This window comes from Phaethon aethereus, assembly GCF_964289735.1.
Source record: "Phaethon aethereus genome assembly, chromosome: 1".
In the NCBI taxonomy this organism is placed as follows: Eukaryota; Metazoa; Chordata; class Aves; order Phaethontiformes; family Phaethontidae; genus Phaethon; species Phaethon aethereus.
In genome coordinates, this window is record NC_138575.1 from 183604566 (window position 1) to 183624214 (window position 19649).

General features: G+C 39.6%; 1 protein-coding gene across 1 annotated transcript in view; it reads left to right on the top strand.

The window, feature by feature from the left end:
- Positions 1–19649, top strand: part of DIAPH3 (diaphanous related formin 3) — a gene marked incomplete at both ends in the record, with an annotated part of 257494 nt that overhangs the window by 35439 nt on the left and 202406 nt on the right. The window contains 5 exons of the mRNA XM_082008899.1: positions 8268–8398; positions 15641–15715; positions 15805–15874; positions 16262–16398; positions 16850–16955. Of these exons, the coding sequence (XP_081865025.1) occupies positions 8268–8398; positions 15641–15715; positions 15805–15874; positions 16262–16398; positions 16850–16955 (519 nt within the window). The remainder of the gene's footprint in view (positions 1–8267; positions 8399–15640; positions 15716–15804; positions 15875–16261; positions 16399–16849; positions 16956–19649) is intronic.

Genomic DNA, 19649 nt, shown 5'->3' on the forward strand with positions numbered 1-19649 from the left:
ATTCTGGGGCTGGTCTTGTTCAATATCTTTATAGATGATCTGGATGAGGGAATTGAGTGCTCCCTCAGTAAGTTTGCAGATGACACCAAGTTGAGTGGGAGTGTTGGTCTGCTGGAGGGTAGGAGGACTCTGCAGAGGGATCTGGACAGGCTGGATCGATGGGCCGAGGTCAACTGTATGAGGTTTAATAAGGCTAAGTGCAGGGTCCTGCACTTCGGGCATAACAACCCCATGCAACGCTACTGGCTTGGGGAAGAGTGGATGGAGAGCAGCCCGGCAGAAAGGGACCTGGGGGTGCTGGTTGACAGCCGTCTGAACATGAGCCAGCAGTGTGCCCAGGTGGCCAAGAAGGCCAACAGCGTCCTGGCCTGTATCAGAAAGAGTGTGGCCAGCAGGAGTAGGGAAGTGATCGTGCCCCTGTACTCTGCACTGGTGAGGCCACATCTCAAATCCTGTGTTGAGTTTTGGGCCCCTCACTACAAGAAGGATGCTGAGGTGCTGGAGCGTGTCCAGAGAAGGGCAACGAAGCTGGTGAGGGGTGTGGAGCACAAGTCTTATGAGGAGTGGCTGAGGGAACTGGGGTTGTTTAGTCTGGAGAAAAGGAGGCTGAGGGGAGACCTTATCGCTCTCTACAACTACCTGAAAGGGGGTTGTGGCGACAAGGATGTTGGTCTCTTCTCCCAAGTAACTAGTGATAGGACAAGAGGAAATGGCCTCAAGTTGTGCCAAAGGAGGTTTAGATTGGATATTAGGAAAAATTTCTTCACCGAGAGAGTGGTCAGGCATTGGAACAGGCTGCCCAGGGAGGTGGTGGAGTCGCCATCTCTGGAAGTGTTCAAAAAACGTGTGGATGTAGAGCTTCAGAACATGGTTTAGGGGACATGGTGGTGCTGGATTAATGGTTGGACTTGATGATCTTGAAGGTCCTTTCCAACCTAGCGATTCTGTGATTCTGTGATTCTTTCTGAGTCCTATTTGTAATAAATATTTTTTGTCTTTGGTTGTCATTACACTTGCTTTTAGGCAATGGAGCTTCTTGCACTATGCCCAAAGCAGCCATACAGGGTACTCTGTTGAAGAGGACAGGTCTGTTTCCTCTCTCAGGGTAGTGATTTGTTCCCACACACTGTTGTCTTACATGTTTTCATAAAGCCCACAACAGCATTTGTTCCTTTACCTTCCCCCCTCCACTGCCAGGCCACGTATCCACCTTTCTGCTCTTGGAGATCACTGAAGACTATTTCATGCAGGGAAACTCTTGTCTTTGCTGAACTCTGTTCCTACGGTTGTGTCCTTACTGAAACTAGGATTCGCTCATTGTATAACAGGGTGGAGCTGTTTCTGTGATGCATAGATTCAGATGCTTGATCAGTAGTGCTGCAGACAAATTCAGCTTAGTGCTGGAGCTCCTGGGATGGGAAACTGCCTCCTTCACCCTTTCAAACTCTTTGTTCCTGAGTATGCTCTTTCATGCCTCAAGTGCATTGGACTGTCCAAATGCCTTCTCAGTCTAGAGAGAATAGTGCACTGCATGCCCAGGGTACTTAGCTGAATTTTGGTGTACCTTGACCTGATGAGTGTCATACTTCCTCAGAAGAGCTGAAGTGCCATGTATTCTTGAATACTACATACGGCTAATCGCATTTCAGATCTCTTTTCTACTAGTGATAGAGCAGTAACATCTATTGATAGTTCATACTTCCCAATCTTTAAGGAGGCAGGTACTAAGCTATATTGTGTTGGGACAGATATCCTCATTTGCAACTGCTATGCAGCATTCTGAGCAGGCTTCATATAAAAACTATTAAAATGGGAACAGAGGCTGTGCCTCCAGTGAATCACTGAAAATGAAGCACTGGTGATCAAAGTGGACTCCACTATGGTCAAATCTTCATCACTGACCTCAGTATCAGGGTTTCTGTTTCTTAGAAATGCAAAACTATTTTCCACAAAACACAGCACTCTTAATTTCGAGGTGCATCAGTATGCTGGGTTTGGTGGGGCTGTGCTCAGGTGCTTATTTATGTATTGAATACTGTGACCTACCTCTGTGTATGCATGAGATGTTTAGAATGAATCCGTCAGTTCAGGACTCAAAGTTACGTAAAAGTAAGCAAAGTTCTGCTGACCTGCATGGTCCAATGCTAGTTCATTTCATTCCACTTTGCTTAGAGACTTCTTAAGCAGTTGGCTGAATGCATGTTTCTGTATATGTTTGTGAGTTTGCTGTTAACATCACTCTTTATAACGTGTTCAGGGGCTCCCTGTAGAAGAGTTACTAAGAATAAATAGTCTTGGGGTTTGGGATACTAGTAGCACTTACTGAAAATTTGAACGATAGCAAAAATTGCATGCTTGGAAGAATTCTGCTCAAGTACTTCAGTATTCTACTACTTTCTTGTTTTCTTGTCATGTATAGTGTTTAGATAGAGCCTTATTTCTTCCCTTAAAAACATTATCTTAGAGATGTATATTACATACTGTTTAAACCATCATGGCTTGGAAGTCTGGAATGAAATTTCTGTCACTGTGCTGTCATGTCTTATTTATCAGGAAACAGTTGGAGACGGGAGCAACAGTTGTGTTTAAAGGCTATTATGTGAATGTGAATTCTCATCTACCAAAAGCAGTGTGGTTCTGTTTGTTGTTAGAGATTATGTCCAACATATTTTGTGTCTCTTTGTAGCTGTTTGTATGTATTATGATTATTTGAGATTAGAAACAGTGTCACATTTTTAAGTGCTATATAAACACATAGAATGATGTTCCAGCTCAGAAAAATTTTAAAAAATCAATTTCCATGTTATGGAGTTAATACTCAAGTGGAAATAAAAGCAGAAATGCTATAATGTTACTCTACCATAAGTTTTGCTGTTCTGTATGTTGAACACACACAAACTGGGTTTTTAAAGTGAGTTTTCTTTACAAGATTTAGTTTTTGTTGTGCAGCTTACTCCCTTGTAATGTTTTAACTGAATTAATTAATGCTGACTTCATACTGCATCTGCTCACAGACCAGTTGTTCTTCAGTTGAGCAATTAAATTTCTAGAGGCACTGATGCCTCAAGATATTTCCTGTTTCTCAGTTAACTCGAGCATTTTAAACTTAAGCAGCTTTTCCCATGCAGAAATATAGCTAATATAATCAGTTTCACAATTGGTACCAAATGCAGCTCTCGTTTTATTTAAGCACTGGCAGATGTATCATATTCTTATTATGTAGCAGAATCTTGGCATAACTATGAATAAGTGGTACTTTGTACTGTGGATATGTGGTACAGACATTCACAGTTTATTGGCATCTTTTGCATAGGATTATGTTCAGGTGGGGAACTGGGACTGAAATGAGATGTCTGGTTACTGTCTGGATGTTGATGTGAGTCTCCATTGCTTGTGACACTGTCTTCAGATGGGTCAGATAAGACTCTCTGAAATGTCATCTAGTGAATTCTGATAGTCTGGCTGGGCTCTTGTCCCATGTGACCTTTCCCCTGCACACGTTGCTATTGATTATATTAAATTACTTCCGAAATATCTTCTAACCATCTTAACTATATGTCCTGGCCATATAACTGTCCTATATGGCTTTTTCTGCATAAAAAGAAAGCAATTACACTGGCTATTTATAAGTATCTTGGTTATATCCAGCTTGGTCAATTTTACAGAAGGAACTACTGGGGGAAGTCACTGGAAATGACAGATTCTCCACCCAGGGTATTAAACCATATGCTTAGGCATTCAAGTAGTGCTTATCAACTAGTCTATGCACAGCAGGAGCTGCCAGGAGAATTTCTGGGACTTTTTGAAATTTCCAAGTGGAGAACTCCTGTAACATTTAATTAAATACCTTGTCATGAAGGTTGCTGGGAGTTTGTTTGGTCATCTTGTCTCTAGTTGGTCCATTATCTCATCTATGCAGAGTCCAGCTGGGAAGGTCCAGGATCTCATGGGTCTGCATATGCTGCATGTGCAAACAGGTGTGGCCCTGATCCCCTACTGCTACACCACAGTTGTAACAATTTCCTCCTTGTATCACAGTCGTAACTCAAATTCCGCTGACTGTGTCTTGTGTATATTGTCTACTCTTAAAATGTTTGGGCATTATTATAACAGGATGGATATGCTCTGTATATAAGCTCTTGAAGCTAGAGCTTATATAGACAGAAACCCTTGTTGCCAATTCACCTTAGGGAATTTGTAGTGGCTTTAGCACTCACGTTTTTTATTTTACATTTCATGTTTTATCAAGTCTGATATTTATTTCTCAGTATTATGACTGCTTCTTTGCTTTGCTTTGAATATTCTACATTTGGGTTGGAGATTCTCTCCAGTTATTTCTTCATTCCTCTTTAGATATACCTGTGTCAAAGCTGTAGGGGAGCTGAGCTTTCTTGCCTTATGGAAGTGCAAGCAATTATACCATCTTGGTGAGGAGCGTAAATTGTTTATGGAGTAAGTTTGCCAGCTAGGTGTTTTTTGAGGAGGTGGTGTTCTGTTCCTGGCATTACCAATGCATACTGTTAACTCTTGGACCGAGAGAATATCTGAAGAGGTTAAAGTAAGTTCCCTTGCTGTAGGGACTTTCTGACTTGAGTATTATGTGGCTATGAACTAAATGCAAAACATGAAAGAAAACTGAAAACACTTGAGTTTCTTTTTGTCTATGGGAACATCTATTGTTACAGATTTTTTTTTCCTCTGGGTTTCCGAGATCTCTAATTCTAAGGCTCCTCTCAACCCTCATCCCTTCCTGGCCATCTCATCTACTTTTTTCTGGAACATAGTTATTGGAAGTTACTCTCATATTTAAGCAAATGGACATCTCCATCAATTCAGAGTTATGTTTGGAATGACATTCCATGTACTACATGTGGTGTACCAAAATATAGCATGAGATGATATATTTTCAGGGTAGTTCCTGCAGTAGCCTGTTCTTTGGCATCTGGAACATCTATTTCTCAAGCCAGAGGAAATATAGCTGGAGCAGAGAGGTAGGAGTGGAAATATAGGTAGAGCAGTTGAGGGTGCTCACAAGGCATGTGAAGGACAACCAAGGGATCAGGCCCAGCCAGCATGGGTTCATGAAAGGCAGGTCCTGCTTGACCAACCTGATCTTCTGTGACCAGGTGAGCTGCCTAGTGGATGAGGGGAAGGCTGTGGATGTTGTCTATCTGGACTTTAGTAAAGCCTTTGACAGTGTCTCCCACAGCATTCTCCTGGAGAAACTGGTGGCTCGTGGCTTAGACAGGTGCACTCTTCTCTGGGTAAAGAACTGGCTGGATGGCCGAGCCCAGAGAGTCGTGGTGAATAGCGTTAAACCCAGCTGGCAGCCGGTCACAAGCGATGTTCCCCAGGGCTCGGTTCTGGGGCCGGTCTTATTCAATAACTTTATTGACAATCTGGATGAGGGGATGGAGTGCTCCCTCAGTAAGTTTGCAGATGACACCAAGTTGGGTGAGAGTGTTGGTCTGCTGGAGGGTAGGAGGGCTCTGCAGAGGGATCTGGACAGGCTGGATCGATGGGCAGAGGTCAACTGTATGAGGTTTAATAAGGCCAAGTGCAGGGTCCTGCCCTTGGGTCACAACGACCCCATGCAATGCTAGAGGCTTGGGGAAGAGTGGATGGAGAGCAGCCCGGCGGAAAAGGACCTGGGGGTGCTGGTTGACAGCCGGCTGAACATGAGCCGGCAGTGTGCCCAGGTGGCCAAGAAGGCCAACAGCGTCCTGGCCTGTATCAGAAAGAGTGTGGCCAGCAGGAGTAGGGAAGTGATCGTGCCCCTGTACTCTGCACTGGTGAGGCCACATCTCAAATCCTGTGTTGAGTTTTGGGCCCCTCACTACAAGAAGGATGCTGAGGTGCTGGAGCGTGTCCAGAGAAGGGCAACGAAGCTGGTGAGGGGTGTGGAGCACAAGTCTTATGAGGAGTGGCTGAGGGAACTGGGGTAGTTTAGTTTGGAGGAGAGGAGGCTGAGGGGAGACCTTATCGCTCTCTACAACTACCTGAAAGGGGGTTGTGGTGACAAGGGTGTTGGTCTCTTCTCCCAAGTAACTAGTGATAGGACGAGATAAAATGGCCTCAAGTTGCCCCAGGGGAGGTTTAGATTGGGTATTAGGAAAAATTTCTTCACTGGAAGGGTGGTCAAGCATTGGAACAAGCTGCCCAGGGAGCTGGTGGAGTCACCATCTCTGGAAGCGTTCAAAAAACGCGTGGATGTAGCGCTTCAGAACATGGTTTAGGGGACATGGTGGTGCTGGATTAATGGTTGGACTTGATGATCTTGAAGGTCCTTTCCAACCTTAGCGATTCTGTGATTCTGTGGGTGGCTTTGGTGGGCACCTGGCATCCAGCCAGGCTCAACCCACTAGGTTCTCTGATAGCAGAGACTGTACAGTCTTCCTGGGCAACCAGTTCCAGTGCTTGATCAGCCTCATGGTTAAAAAAAATATAAGGGGAAGTTTGTGTTTATCTTATGTTTAACCCATTTCCTGTATTTAAATTTGTGTCTCTTGTGCTTTCACTGATAGGGTTTCCCTGAGCCTTCTCTTCTTGGGGTTAAACAATCCCAGTTCTATCAGCCTTTCCTTTTACAATAGATGCTCCTTTAATTGTGTCCACATCCCTTTCTGGACTCATGCCGGTATGTCCATGTGTCTCTCATGCTGGGCAGTCCAGAACTGGATGCAGTACTCCAGATCACCACTACTGAGCTGAGGGGAAGGATCATTTCCCTTGACTAGCTGGTAATGCACTTCCCTGTGGTCAAATTGTCATCCACCAGGATACCCATTTTTTTTTTTCCTACAAACCCACTTTCCAGCTGGTCGGTCCCAACACATGTGATTATTCTTCCCCAGGTTCAGGATTTAGTGGTTCTTGATGTGGAACTCCCTGAAATTCCTCTAGCCATTTCTCCTGTCTGTTGAGGTCCCTCTGAATGGCAGCACAGCAGTTTGGTCTGCCAGTCACTCTTCCCAGTTTTTAACTTCACCTCTCTGCTAGAAACTATTTCATCATCTTCTACTTCAGGAGGAGAAAAGTTTTTTTTTTTTTTCAGTAATTCCTGAGGATCTACCAAAGTGAGAAAATATCTTCTGAATGAAGATCTTCAAGTTTTGTCTTTGCTGCTACTTACAAAAAAACAAAGGATACGAGGGTACTTTCAAGAATAGGGTCAATGCCTCTTAGATTTGTGATTTTAATTGCAAATTTTAGAGCTTCATTAGTTGAGTATAACTACTGCATTGTTGAAAACAGTGGATACTATCTATCCGTCAGAAGAGTCATTAATATGTTGAATTTATTTTAAGTAAGGTTTGATGCCACAGATGCAATGATGAGTCAAAGTCAGTGGCTTTCAACCTATATTGCTTGGAGCTGAAAATATTTTGTTTACACAAAACTACTTTTGCAGTGCTGCAGTAACTTGCCATTGCATTTTCCTTTCTATCTCCCTATTCTCCATGTCTCCATTTGCCTCCCCACTTGCCAGAAAGAGAAAAACCCTAATAGCAAGGCAAAATGCAAACCCAAGGGTTGAGTAAGTGTCCTTGTGTTATCGCATCCATAGTCATATTTGTGTTGTGTTGCATTCTTACAAATGGCAAATACAACAAATGAGGAGCTGGGATTTGTCTCTAGAACTTCAGTGGTTTTAAAGAAGTTTTTTTTCTTTTTATTTTTTTTTTATTTTGCTTTAGCCCTTAGCCAAAGCTAGTCTGTTTTTATAATCCCAGTGTCATATACTCCTCATCTGAAGGACCTTTAAGGGAAAAATGTTTTACAACATTATGTGCAAGATCTCAAGTTACTGCAATAACATCCTGACTACTCTTCTGGTGTGCTGGTTCTTCCCTCTGTAATCTCATATGACTGCAGTCACTCTTCTAGATCACATGCCCTGTGATCTCTTCAGAGCACCTCAGAATTTTTTTTTTCCTTCTGTTGAGTATTGAAAATTAAGATGTTTGCAATGCATAAACATAATCCATTAATCACAAAAATAGTATTTCACCATGTGTGCATGATACATTTCTACATTTGATGCCTGCTACTTTTGACTACTGATTATAAAATTGTTCATAAATCGACAAAAATTTAGTCAGCTTTTAGTATATATAGTAGATAGACAACAAACAGTTACAGGTTTAGGACTAAAGTATTGCCCCCCCTGTTTTTTCAAGGAACAGAAATGAAGGTTAGCTATTAATCTATTCTATTCAAGTTATACATGTGCTGAATAAAAAATGAATTTATTTTCTGTATTTCAGGGAAGTCTCAAGAACAGTAGGAAGATTTCACCTCAAGAGTTTATTCAGGAGTTAAAATACGGGTCAACAGATGAAAGACTAGTCACTTGTTTAGAATCTCTCCGTGTGTCCTTGACTAGTAATCCTGTCAGGTAACATAATTAACCCATTTTGCAAAGATTAATCATATTCTTATTTCTTAATGGATTAAAATGAATGGATCTGTAGATGTGCATGTTTCATTGTTTTCCACTTAATGAACACGTATGCATTAGTGAAAGATGATACCTTTTTTCTTTTTTTTGTTGACTATTATCTTCTGTAGATCTACTTTTCAGTAGAGTTCACTGATCTGTACAAGGTAATGCTAACAAGGTAATTTTCTGTATCAGTGGGGTTTATCTGTACAGAAGGGAGCACAACATTTGTTTACCTATGCTTTTCTTTTAAAAGGATAACTCTTCAGTAATCATAACTCTAACACTGATACTAATCTTTAAGTTTAATTCTGATTTGATCCATGCAGTTTGATTTGTGGATGCTGGCTTTACTTTATTGATTTTTTTTTTTCTCTTCTACTCTATTTACAACCTTTTGTTTTAGAGTTCTTATTTAAGCCAATGGTTGAACACATGACTTTGGGAAACTCTTTTGGGTTTAGTTCAAAATAATGCAGATGAAATGTTGGGGATGCTTATGCTGGGACATGATTAAAAAAAGGATTAGACAGCTTGCTTCTTTTTGTATCTGGCTTGGAAGAGTTGTTGATGTGGGTCTTCCGTATGGATGTTTGCTTCTTTCCTTCCATTAATTTGCTTTTGAAAAGGATTGTTTTATTTAGGCTATGTAACAGTTCACATGGGAAGAAACATGTTTTACATTAACCTCAGTTCTTCTGACAGAGGGTTTTACAGAAGATATACGTCCTCCATAAATGTGAAGCTACTTTTTGATGTAGAAAGGGAAGCAATACTTTATTTAAAAAAAACCAAAAACCCACAACTCCAGAGATTTTTTTTTTTTTTTCATTTGCACTTGCATTGAATTCACAAAGAAAACTTCACTTGTTAGTATGTTTCTGGAATTAGAAACACAAAATGTATGAAATGTGTGACAACTTAAGTTTAGAGCAATCTCTCCTTTCTATTTTTGATATGATTGGATAGTTTTGTCTTTTTCTATGTGGTCCCTTTTGCTACCCCTTTCCCACACACGAGTTTATCCACCTCCCCAAAAAAACCAAACCAATCTGAAAACCATGATCTTGGTGAGGTGCTAGTTCTGCTTGACAGCACAGTACAATGTGATAGGACATGAAAGGGTGAGGAAGATGGGGAAATGGTATCAGAATAAGGAATGTGGAGGCCAGCTATGAGAAAGCAGTGTTGGACTATACCCAAGACGTTTGATAGAGAACGCAAGTTGAATTGTACTATGGTGTTGTAACAGAGCAGCTGATCAATACCAAAAGTCTGGTAATCAATATTAGCTGGAAGAACAAAGTGTAGAAACCTAGAATTTTTACAGCAACTAAATATTATGACATTTTGGACTAAGTAGGTTTTCCACAAATGTTTCACTTTGAGTAAGGAAAGGATTAGAAATCTGTAGATATATGAGTACAGGGAAAAGAGCAAGTGCTTTTGTGCATAGAGAAATGGAAAAATGAATGTTTTCATTTTCATAAAATGAAATACACTGAATATGCATTCAGTGTATTTTATGTAGTCCGTCAAAGCATGCTAGAAGGCTATGATGTATTGTTGATATCCAAGTATTGCATTGATACTTTTGAGAGATTAGTTTCTTTAACTTATTGGTACAAATAGTTCTAGATTGCAACACTGGCTTTAACTTTATTCAGTCAAATATAAACTATGCTGGGTAGAAAATTTGACAGTTGAATCTAAACCCTAACTTGACCATAAGTTATTAAAATTTAACTTCAATTTGAAACGTTAAGCAGAATGTAAGAGACAGCATCAAAGAATTATAACACTTGGATTGGAGTGAAACTCATGGTTAAGTTAGTGGATGTATGGCCTAAGAACAAGCCTGAATTTGAGAGGATTGAATTGGAAGGAGGAGGTGGCTTGCAAAAACACAGGTATTTAAGTAAGCAGCAGTTTCATAAGAAAAAGTATCTCTACTACTAGTCCATGAAAGTACAAAAAGTCTACAAATCAACAGAAGGATCACAATCAATAGAACATACTTGTTACAAAACATTTTATGAAATAGTCTTCTGATATGTTGAGTGGTGTTGAAGAAGGCTGTTAAGATAGAACTCACTAGGCTTAAACAGACGATTTTAAAATAACCTTAGTGAAAACCTAAGTTCTTTGGTAGGTCTCATAGTAAAAAAAAAAAAAAAAAAAAAAGGCAAATATGTAACATTCCACAAATTTGTGGAATAAACATTTTTAAACTATGTCCCCTTCTTTCTAATGAGTAACAACAGTTGATGTTCATTGGATGCAGATATTGGTGACCTTGATTTTCCTATTAGCAGCCAGATCTTTGAGTATGAACTTGCTTTAACACATAAATGCTGAACTCCGGTTCAGCTGCTGTATACTCGTGATTATTTTTAACTCCAGCTTCATATGATATGGACAATGAGAAATAACTGATGAAATTTGGGATTTTGTTTTGTGCATGTATAATACCTAAGAATAAATTTATGCTTTTTTAACTGGATGAGGCTTAAATTTATACTGGATCTAGCCTGACAATCTTCACATTTGTGGGCTGTGATCTTTTTGACAAAATATAATTTAGGGTTTCTTTGGTGTTTTTCCAGTTACTATACTTTAATCAACTTAACTTTTTAATCTTGTTGACATTTCCATTTCTAATGCAAGAGCTGGTTCTACAACTTTGTTTTCAGTTAGATGTTTTTGTAAAATTTATTTTAAGTTCACAGAGAAAATCTGAAACAAGTGATATTGAGTGCTTAGATGTATTGAAATCTATGGTTTATTGCAAAAAGTAGTATTTATTTTCCAAAGAAAGCCTCAAAAGGAAAATGAATCCACTGATCTTGATCACCGGTCTTCAGGTAAATAAATGGGGTGTTTTTACTTCACAGTTTCCAACACAATTCATCAAAAGTGGTTCAGTGATCTGGCTGTACATAGTACTAAAGATAACTAGCTATCTACAACTATTTCTTCTCCTTTTGTGTAATAGTTGCAACAGATTTAGCTATTATCATTAAGAGGGCATTTTTAATAAATTGAAAATAAGGGCACTGATAGCTTGCTATTTTGTCAGACTGACAAAAAGCTGCGTGTTTGCTCTGGATAGTGTAAGTAATCTTTGCTCTTCTGTGGAAGCAGAGGAAAGGGTAGTAATAATGCAGCAGTATTTTAGGCACTTAATCATTCTCAGCATCCTCAGCTGCTGGATGTATGACGAAGTGGCTGTGCACAATTCTGTCTAATACAAAATCTGCCAGGAAATGTCTAGTAGGATCATCTTTAGGTCAGATATGGCCAGTTGTACCAAAAATAATTGACAGTTATTTGCCTAATGTGTTTCAGAAGGAGACATCCATCCAGGAAGGAGAAAATGTATTTTCATATATATTTACTTCTAGGGGAAAAAAGTATAAAAGTATCTGATCCAATTCTCTCTTCCTATAATTGTGAGTCCATTACACTTTTGTATCTAGCAGATACGAAGAACTGTTTTAATTCCATCCCATGAGGGGACTGAAAGTACTATGTATTTCAAAAGAGCTATTGCATCTCCCTTGTGTTATTTCCAACAGAACAGCTGGTCAATCTTTAAGAATATTTTCCATGGACCACAAGAGCTCCTGATCCCCACATGTAAGAAATCAGGAAAGGAAGGCAAGAGACCAGCATAGCTGAGTGGAGACTTGCTGGGCAAAGTAAAGGGCAAGAAGGAAATGCACAGGCAGTGGAAGCAAGGACAGGTATTCTGGGAGGAGTAGAGGGACGCTGTCTGGTTGTGTACGGATGGGGTCAGGAAGGCCAAGGTACAGCTGGAGCTGAACTTGGCAAGGGAAGCAAAGAATACAAAGAAGGGCTTCTATAGGTATGTCAGCCAGAAAAGGAAGGTCAACGAAAGTGTACCCCCCTTGATGAGCAAGACTGGCAAACTGGTAACAACAGATGAGAAGGCTGAGGTACGCAATGACTTCTTTGCCTCAGTCTTCACTGGCAGTGTCTCTTCCCATACTGCTGGAGTGGATGGACTGCAAGACAGCAAGACAGGAACTGGAGAAGTAAGGTCCCTCTGACAGTAGGAGAAGATCAGGTTCGAGACCACCTGTGGAACATGCACAAGTCTATGGGACCTGATGAGATGCATCCCAAAGTCCTGAGGGAACTGGCTGATGTAGGTGCCAAGCCACTCTCCATGATCTTTGAAAAGTCATAGCAGTCAGGTGAAGTCCCTGGAGATGGGAAAAAGGGAAACATTGCACCCATTTTTAAAAAAGGTAGCAAGGAGGACTCAGGGAACTACCAACCCATCAGCCTCACCTCTGTGCCTGGGAAGATCATGGAACAGATCCTCCTAGAAGCTATGCTGAGGCACATGGAGGGCAGGGAGGTGATTTGAAACAGCTAGCATGGCTTCACCAAGGGCAGGTCCTCCCTGACCAACCTAGTGGCCTTCTAGGCTGGAGTGACCACATCAGTGGACAAGGGAAGAGCTACCTATGTTGTCTATCTGGATTTCTGTAAGGCCTTTGACACAGTCTCCCACAACATCCTTCTCTATAAATTGGTGAGATATGGATTTGATGGGTGGACTGTTGTGTGGATGAGGAATTGGTTGGATGGTCACATCCAGAGGGTAGTGATCAACAGTTAAATGTCCAGATGAAGATAGGTGATGAGCGGTGTCCCTCAGGGGTCCATACTGGGACCAGTACTCTTTAATATCTTCATCAGTGACAGAGACAGTGGGATCGAATGCACCCTCAGCAAGTTTTCGGATGACACTAAGCTGCGTGGTGTGGTTGACACGTCTGAGGGATGGGATGTCATCCAGAGGGACCTGGACAATCTCGAGGAATGGGCCTGTGTGAACCTCATGAGGTTCAACAAGGCCAAGTGCAGGGTTCTGCACCTGGGTCAGGGCAACCACCAGTATCAATACAGGTTGGGGGATGAAGGGATGGAGAGCAGCCGTGCCAAGAAGGACTTGGGGGTACTGGTGGATGAAAAACTGGACATGGGCCAGCAATGTGTGCTCACAGCCCAGAAGGCCAACCGTGTCCTGTGCTGCATCCAAAGCAGCATGGCCAGCAGGTCAAGGGAGGTGATTCTGCCCCTCTACTCTGCTCTGGTGAGACCCCACCTGGAGTCCTGCATCCAGCTCTGGAACCCTCAGCACAGGAAAGACATGGAGCTGTTGGAGCGGCTCCAGAGGAGGGCCACCAAAATGCTTGGAGGGATGGAACACCTCTGCTGTGAGGAAAGGCTGAGAAGGTTGAGGTGGTTGAGCCTGGAGAAGAGAAGGCTGCAGGGAGACCTTCTTGCAGCCTTCCAGTGCTTCAAGGGGACTTATAAGAAAGATGGGGACAGACTTTTTGGCAGGGCCTGTAGCAAGACGTGGTGGTGTAATTATTTTGAATTACAAGAGGGTAGATTCAGACTAGATAGAAGGATGTAATTTTTCACAATGAGAGTGGTGAAACCCTGGCACAGGTTGCCCAGAGAGGTAGTAGATGCCCATCCCTGGAAACATTCAAGGTCAGTTTGGATGGGACTCTGAGCGACGTGATGTAGTTGAAGATGTCCCTGCTTCTTGCAGGGGGCTTGGACTAGATGACCTTTAAAGGTCCTTTCCAACCCAAACTATTCTATCATTCTATTATTATTTGTCGCTAGTAAGGTCCCATGGTTATAGAGTATCTAAATATTCTGGTTACTATGCAAAGGTGGTGATAAATTAATCTTACACTATGTGTACAATGGTGTGTAAATAGATAGAGAAAACAATGGAAAGGCTATAATGCAAGTAAAGTGAACATTGCAATTTTTTTACTAATTCTGATCCATGTCTTGATGTTGAACTTCTGATGTTTCCTTTTTGCATGAGAGACTTTTTTTCATTAATACGTGACCAGAGATTTCCTCAGCCTAAGCATTTTTTAAATAATATTTCAAAGAATGCTCAGAAACTATTGGTCCTACACTCACAATAGAATCCATGTTATGATGATGACCATGGTGAAAATTATTACCTCTTCATCATGCTAGCTGTATCTGTTCTAAATATAGTTTTGTAGTCACTTAATAGATAAAAGTAATACACTAATTTAAAGTGGAAAAAGTATGGAAGTGATACCCGTTTTGAAGTAATTTTCTGTCTTTTTGGCCAAAGGCGGTAATAAGAGATCCAAGGACTTGTCTTATGGAGTAGCATGAAAAATTGACTGAAGTTGTCAGGAAATATTCTTGCCTCTCATGGAAAGGCAAGAGTATGCAAGTACTTGTGAATTAATTAATGAATTGAATATTATAGCTTCACCCTCTGTAAAAGGAATTTCCTGAGCAAATAGTTTCTATAATTTCTCTGCCTGTATATATATTTTTGTTGCCTCTGCAGCAAATTTCTCTTTCCTCCGGTGACATTTTGTTGGAAGTTTGAAGTTTAAAATATTTGTGCCTTACAGGGACAATGAAGTCTAAAGAGCAAAACATTCCTTCTGTTATGAGTATGAATGACAGTGTTGTCCATGAACTTTAAGGTTAGGTAATTGATCAAACATAGTTTCAGCAAGACCGGCAGCTACTATCAAAAGGATGGCTGCAGTACTGCTTTCAGTCATGCAGTTATCAAGGGGTTCTGAGCAATAATAAACAGGATTCTCATGTAGAAACAATGTGCCCAGATTTAACCTCACCAAAAGATGCCTTTGATAATAGCTGAAATTTTAAATTTTTGTTGTGTTCACTTGGAGATATTCCTATGGGTTAATATTTCAGGCAGCCAATTCTGCAATTTCTTTAGGCTTTTCCTTCCTTCTCTGCCATTTACAGTTAGATTCTGAGTGTTCCATGAGACCCATGAACAGCATATAGTAGAATTTTGTTGTTTTTTTCCCTTCCTTTTTAAGTTTTTTTTTTTGATTACAGTTCTGTTGCAAAGAATGTATAATTGTAAATTTCAAAAATGAAATTACTAAATTTAATGGCTACTGTAATTTTGTAATTTTTTTTTAATTTAAGATTATCTGATTGCATCAATGAGTGAATGGAATGCCTCTTAATCTTCTGTTGAGTAAAAAGTCCATTTGGGGTTTTAAAATTATCCATTTATACCACTTTTATTTATGCTGACAATTTTCATTCACTGTAATTAGTCTTTGAAATGTATTTTTTTTTAATGTCTTTATTCTTTCTCCCTAGCTGGGTTGAAAACTTTGGCCAAGAAGGTTTAGGGCTGCTCTTGGATGTTTTGGAAAGACTGGTTGAGACAAAAAAGTAAGGTTGATTTTATAAAAAATTGCCAGCTTTTCTTAATATTTAAACAGCATGAAATTACACTAAATGGTGTTTTTTTTTTTATTCAGCCAGGACAAAGTTGTGAAGAGGAGTCAGCATAAGGTTATACAGTGTTTGAGAGCCTTCATGAACAATAAGGTATGGAATTTTATTTCATCTGGAAATCTAAATTACTACAGTTCTAACAGATAATGTACCTGATCAGTGGGTATAAGCCTGTGGAATTTGGAGCAGTAGTGTGTTGGTCAGCTGTTGTTTGAAGTTCTTTCTGCTGCCACTTCCTCTCTGCAGAAATATGCTCAAAGAATAGTATAAATTTGTGATGCTTATGTATGCCCTTATTACAGAATAAGTGAACTGTTTTAGACTTCTCTCTTGTTTAATTTTTTTATTGAAATATTTGATGGACTTAAATGTAATTTGAAATAGTTACTTGAGAAAACTGTTGCTGTCTTTTATTAGATATTCATTACAGTCATTTGGATTCCCTCCAACTCTCCTTACAACTGTTTTTCTGTTGTTTAGTATGGACTGGAAAGAATCTTGGGAGAAGAGAGAAGCCTTTTGTTGCTGATCAAAGCAATTGATCCCAAGCAAACTAACATGATGACGGATATAGTTAAACTCCTTTCTGCAATGTGCATTATTGGAGAGGAAAACATGTAAGTACTATATTTACCCAGAAATAGTGAGGTAATTTTACAATATCCAAAATTATAGTTATAATTGAATGAAATGCTAAAATTTTCAACTTAGTTTTGAAAGTAATATCTGTACTATATAGTGAGTTTTCAGAATATCTTTGTGATTTTTATTGTGGTCATACCAATAAGAGTTTTCTTTTTGACATGTGGATGTACTGGTTAGGTGGAAGTAGTTATGCAGCCATTCTCCTGCTTAAAATTTTTTAGCATTACTTTTAACCATTGTAATCCTGTAAGTCATTGTCTGGCTACAAAAGTCTCCAAAGTAAACAAGTAGTGCTTAAACCTTCTAGATTTGTATGCAAGTAATTGAGGCTGGTGAGTACTTTGTCAATGTGGCTCTTAAGGTAACAAATGAAGAACGAGATTAAATATCTCTCCTGAGTGAAATGCTTTGCTTTTCTTACAGCCTTGAAAAAATTCTGGAAGCCGTAACAGCAGCAGCAGAGGAAAGGAACGTTGATAGATTCTCTCCTATTGTAGAAGGTCTTCAGGATAACTCAGTTCAGCTGCAAGTAAGAAATTTTTTCTCACAAACCTCTACAAGTGAAAATAAAATTACTTATTTTTCTGTATTGAACAAGTCATTACAAGAAAAAAGAGGAGGCATACTGTTTCAAATAATGGTCAAATTCTGTAATGTTGTTTATAATGTCATCTTTTAAAATACATCGTGCGAAGATTCAGTGTTGAGAAACACAGGGGTGTTTCAGGTTAATTTGTTGGTTTTTATTTACCCAAATCTTACAGGCTTCGGGAGTTAGATTTATGCTGCTTTTTAAAATACAGCATGAGCCATATATTCAGATGCAAAGATTATCTCAATTCTGGCAATATTTGCTGAAACTTAAAGATTAATAATAGTAAAACCCCAAGTTTTTAGGCAACATCTTTTTATAATTAATGTGTAAACCAGCAGAAAATCTGTCCTTCATGCCCACTTTATGATTTCATAAAATTGCACCCAGAGAGTCTGAGGAAAGAAATCTTTCACTTTATTTTCTATTTTCAGTTTGCTTCAGTTGTATATAGAGTTTACCACAGAAAGACACAAAGTATTATTGGGCATTTGAATGTTCATTATAAATTATTGGTGTAAGAGTGTAAATATTACCTTACATTGATTTTTTTCATGTAATCATAGATGCTGTTCATAATTTTCATTCTTTGTGAATATTACAAAAATTGTAGAAGATGAATCTTACATTTGAAAGAAATGATTGTGTTATTCCACTGTCACCTTTTGTATTAAGTAGTCTATGTCTGACAGTGAAGATTGCTGTTTGTTCCATCTGCCCCACAGAAAAGTTAACCATAAAGAAATATTTGAAGGTGGAAAATAATTTTTAATTGAATTATGGCAGGAGTGATCGGATTATCTTTTGAACATTTGTCCCTCCTTTCTTACTCTTTCTATCTTATAATCATAAAACGGTTTGGTTTGGAAGGGACCTTTTGAAGATCATCTAGTTCCAACCCTCCTTGCATGGAGGGGCATCTTTCACTAGATAAGGCTGCTAAAAACCCCATCTAACTTGACCTTGAACAGTTCCAGGGATGGGGCTCCACAGATTCTCAGGATATGATTGGCTCTCTGGTCTGCACGTGCACATTGCCAGCTCATATCTTATTTTTCATCTATGAATATCCCCAAGCCTTTCTCTGAAGGGCTGCTCTCAATCAATTCATCACTCAGCCTGCACTGATACCAGGGATTGCCCTGACTCAGGTGCAGGATGTTGCACTTGGCCTTGTTGAACTTTGTGAGGTTCACATGGGCCGGCTTCTTCAGCTTGTCAGAGTCCCTCTGGATGGCATCCCTGATGTTCCCATCTTCAGCTTCCTGTTATGCGATTTCATGCCTCTTCATTCTGGAATAGAACTCTTTACAGTTACAATTACTTATTTAGCTTGTTTCTTTGTAGTATCTGAATAAGTTGCCTTCTAACCCTTTTTGGTAGTCTAAATATTATTTTGTAGTATAACTTGTTGAGTAAACAAAGTGTCTTTTCTTTTTTACCCAGTATTGTGAAAGATACTTTGTTTTCTGAAGTGCATTCTAGAATGCACATTCTAGGAGAGCTAAACTGACGTCAAGGGAATAACACATAAAAGATGAAGGAAACAGAAAATTACAATCAGCATAAAGTCGGTCAAATACAGTTTATCTGACAAAGAAATGTGTGCCTTCTGTTTCTTTTGTTTGCTTGTTTTTATTGTAGTGTGCATAGGTATTCCCTTGTTCTCTGTCCTGAGTAAGAGATCTGATAGAAAGATTTTTTTTTTTTCCCCCTATCCTTTAAATCTTGCTGTCATAGCCATAGTGGATATCAGTTACTGTGGTAGGGCAAATTCAGCTTTGAATTACTGCTCAGTTTTCTGGCAGTTGGAATACATAGCCATGGTTTAATTTGCCAGGAGAGGTGATAGCTGAGGGAAAGATGATCCTTTAATTGAAAATTTTTTTTTTTAAGAGTCTTGTAAATGTTTGTTTATCTTAGTATGGATTTATTACACCACGTTAAAAAGTTTTGAATGAAAATTAAATCAAAGAATTTATGGATTCTCTAGTTCCTTCCTTTGCTTCAACCTTGAAGATTTCTAAATGCCTGTAATACATATTGCACTCTGTTGCAAACCATGATAGTCAAAATTGCTTAGGAACCTCGGACAGTCAACTTCAGGGTCAAGAAGGCTCTCCTCCCAGCAATAATTTTTATTGGCTTGAAACATAGGATCATATAATAGTTTGGGTTGGAAGAGACCTTTTAAGGTCATCTAGTCCAAGCGCTCTGCAATGAGCAGGGACATCTTCACCTAGATCAGGTGGCGCAGAGCCCCATCTAACCTGACCTTGAATGTTTCCAGGGATGGGGCATCTACCATGCCTCTGGGCAGCCTGTGCCAGTGTTTCACCACCCTCATCATAAAAAACCCTCTTCCTTCTATCTAGTCTAAATCTACCTTCTTTGCATTTAAAACCATTACCCCTTGTCCTATTATATATTTTGTTTGTTCTTACATTTCATTTGTTGCTTCTTTTTAAAAGTGCATCAGATTGATATTGGTTTCATATAGAAGATGTCGATTCTGTCTTATTGAAGAAAGATTTGTCTTTTTCCCCCCCTTCTCCCTCCCCCCCGATTTCTGTATTTTGTTAATGTACTGAAAATCATAGTAATTGCCTTTAAGGGCCAAAAAGAAGACCT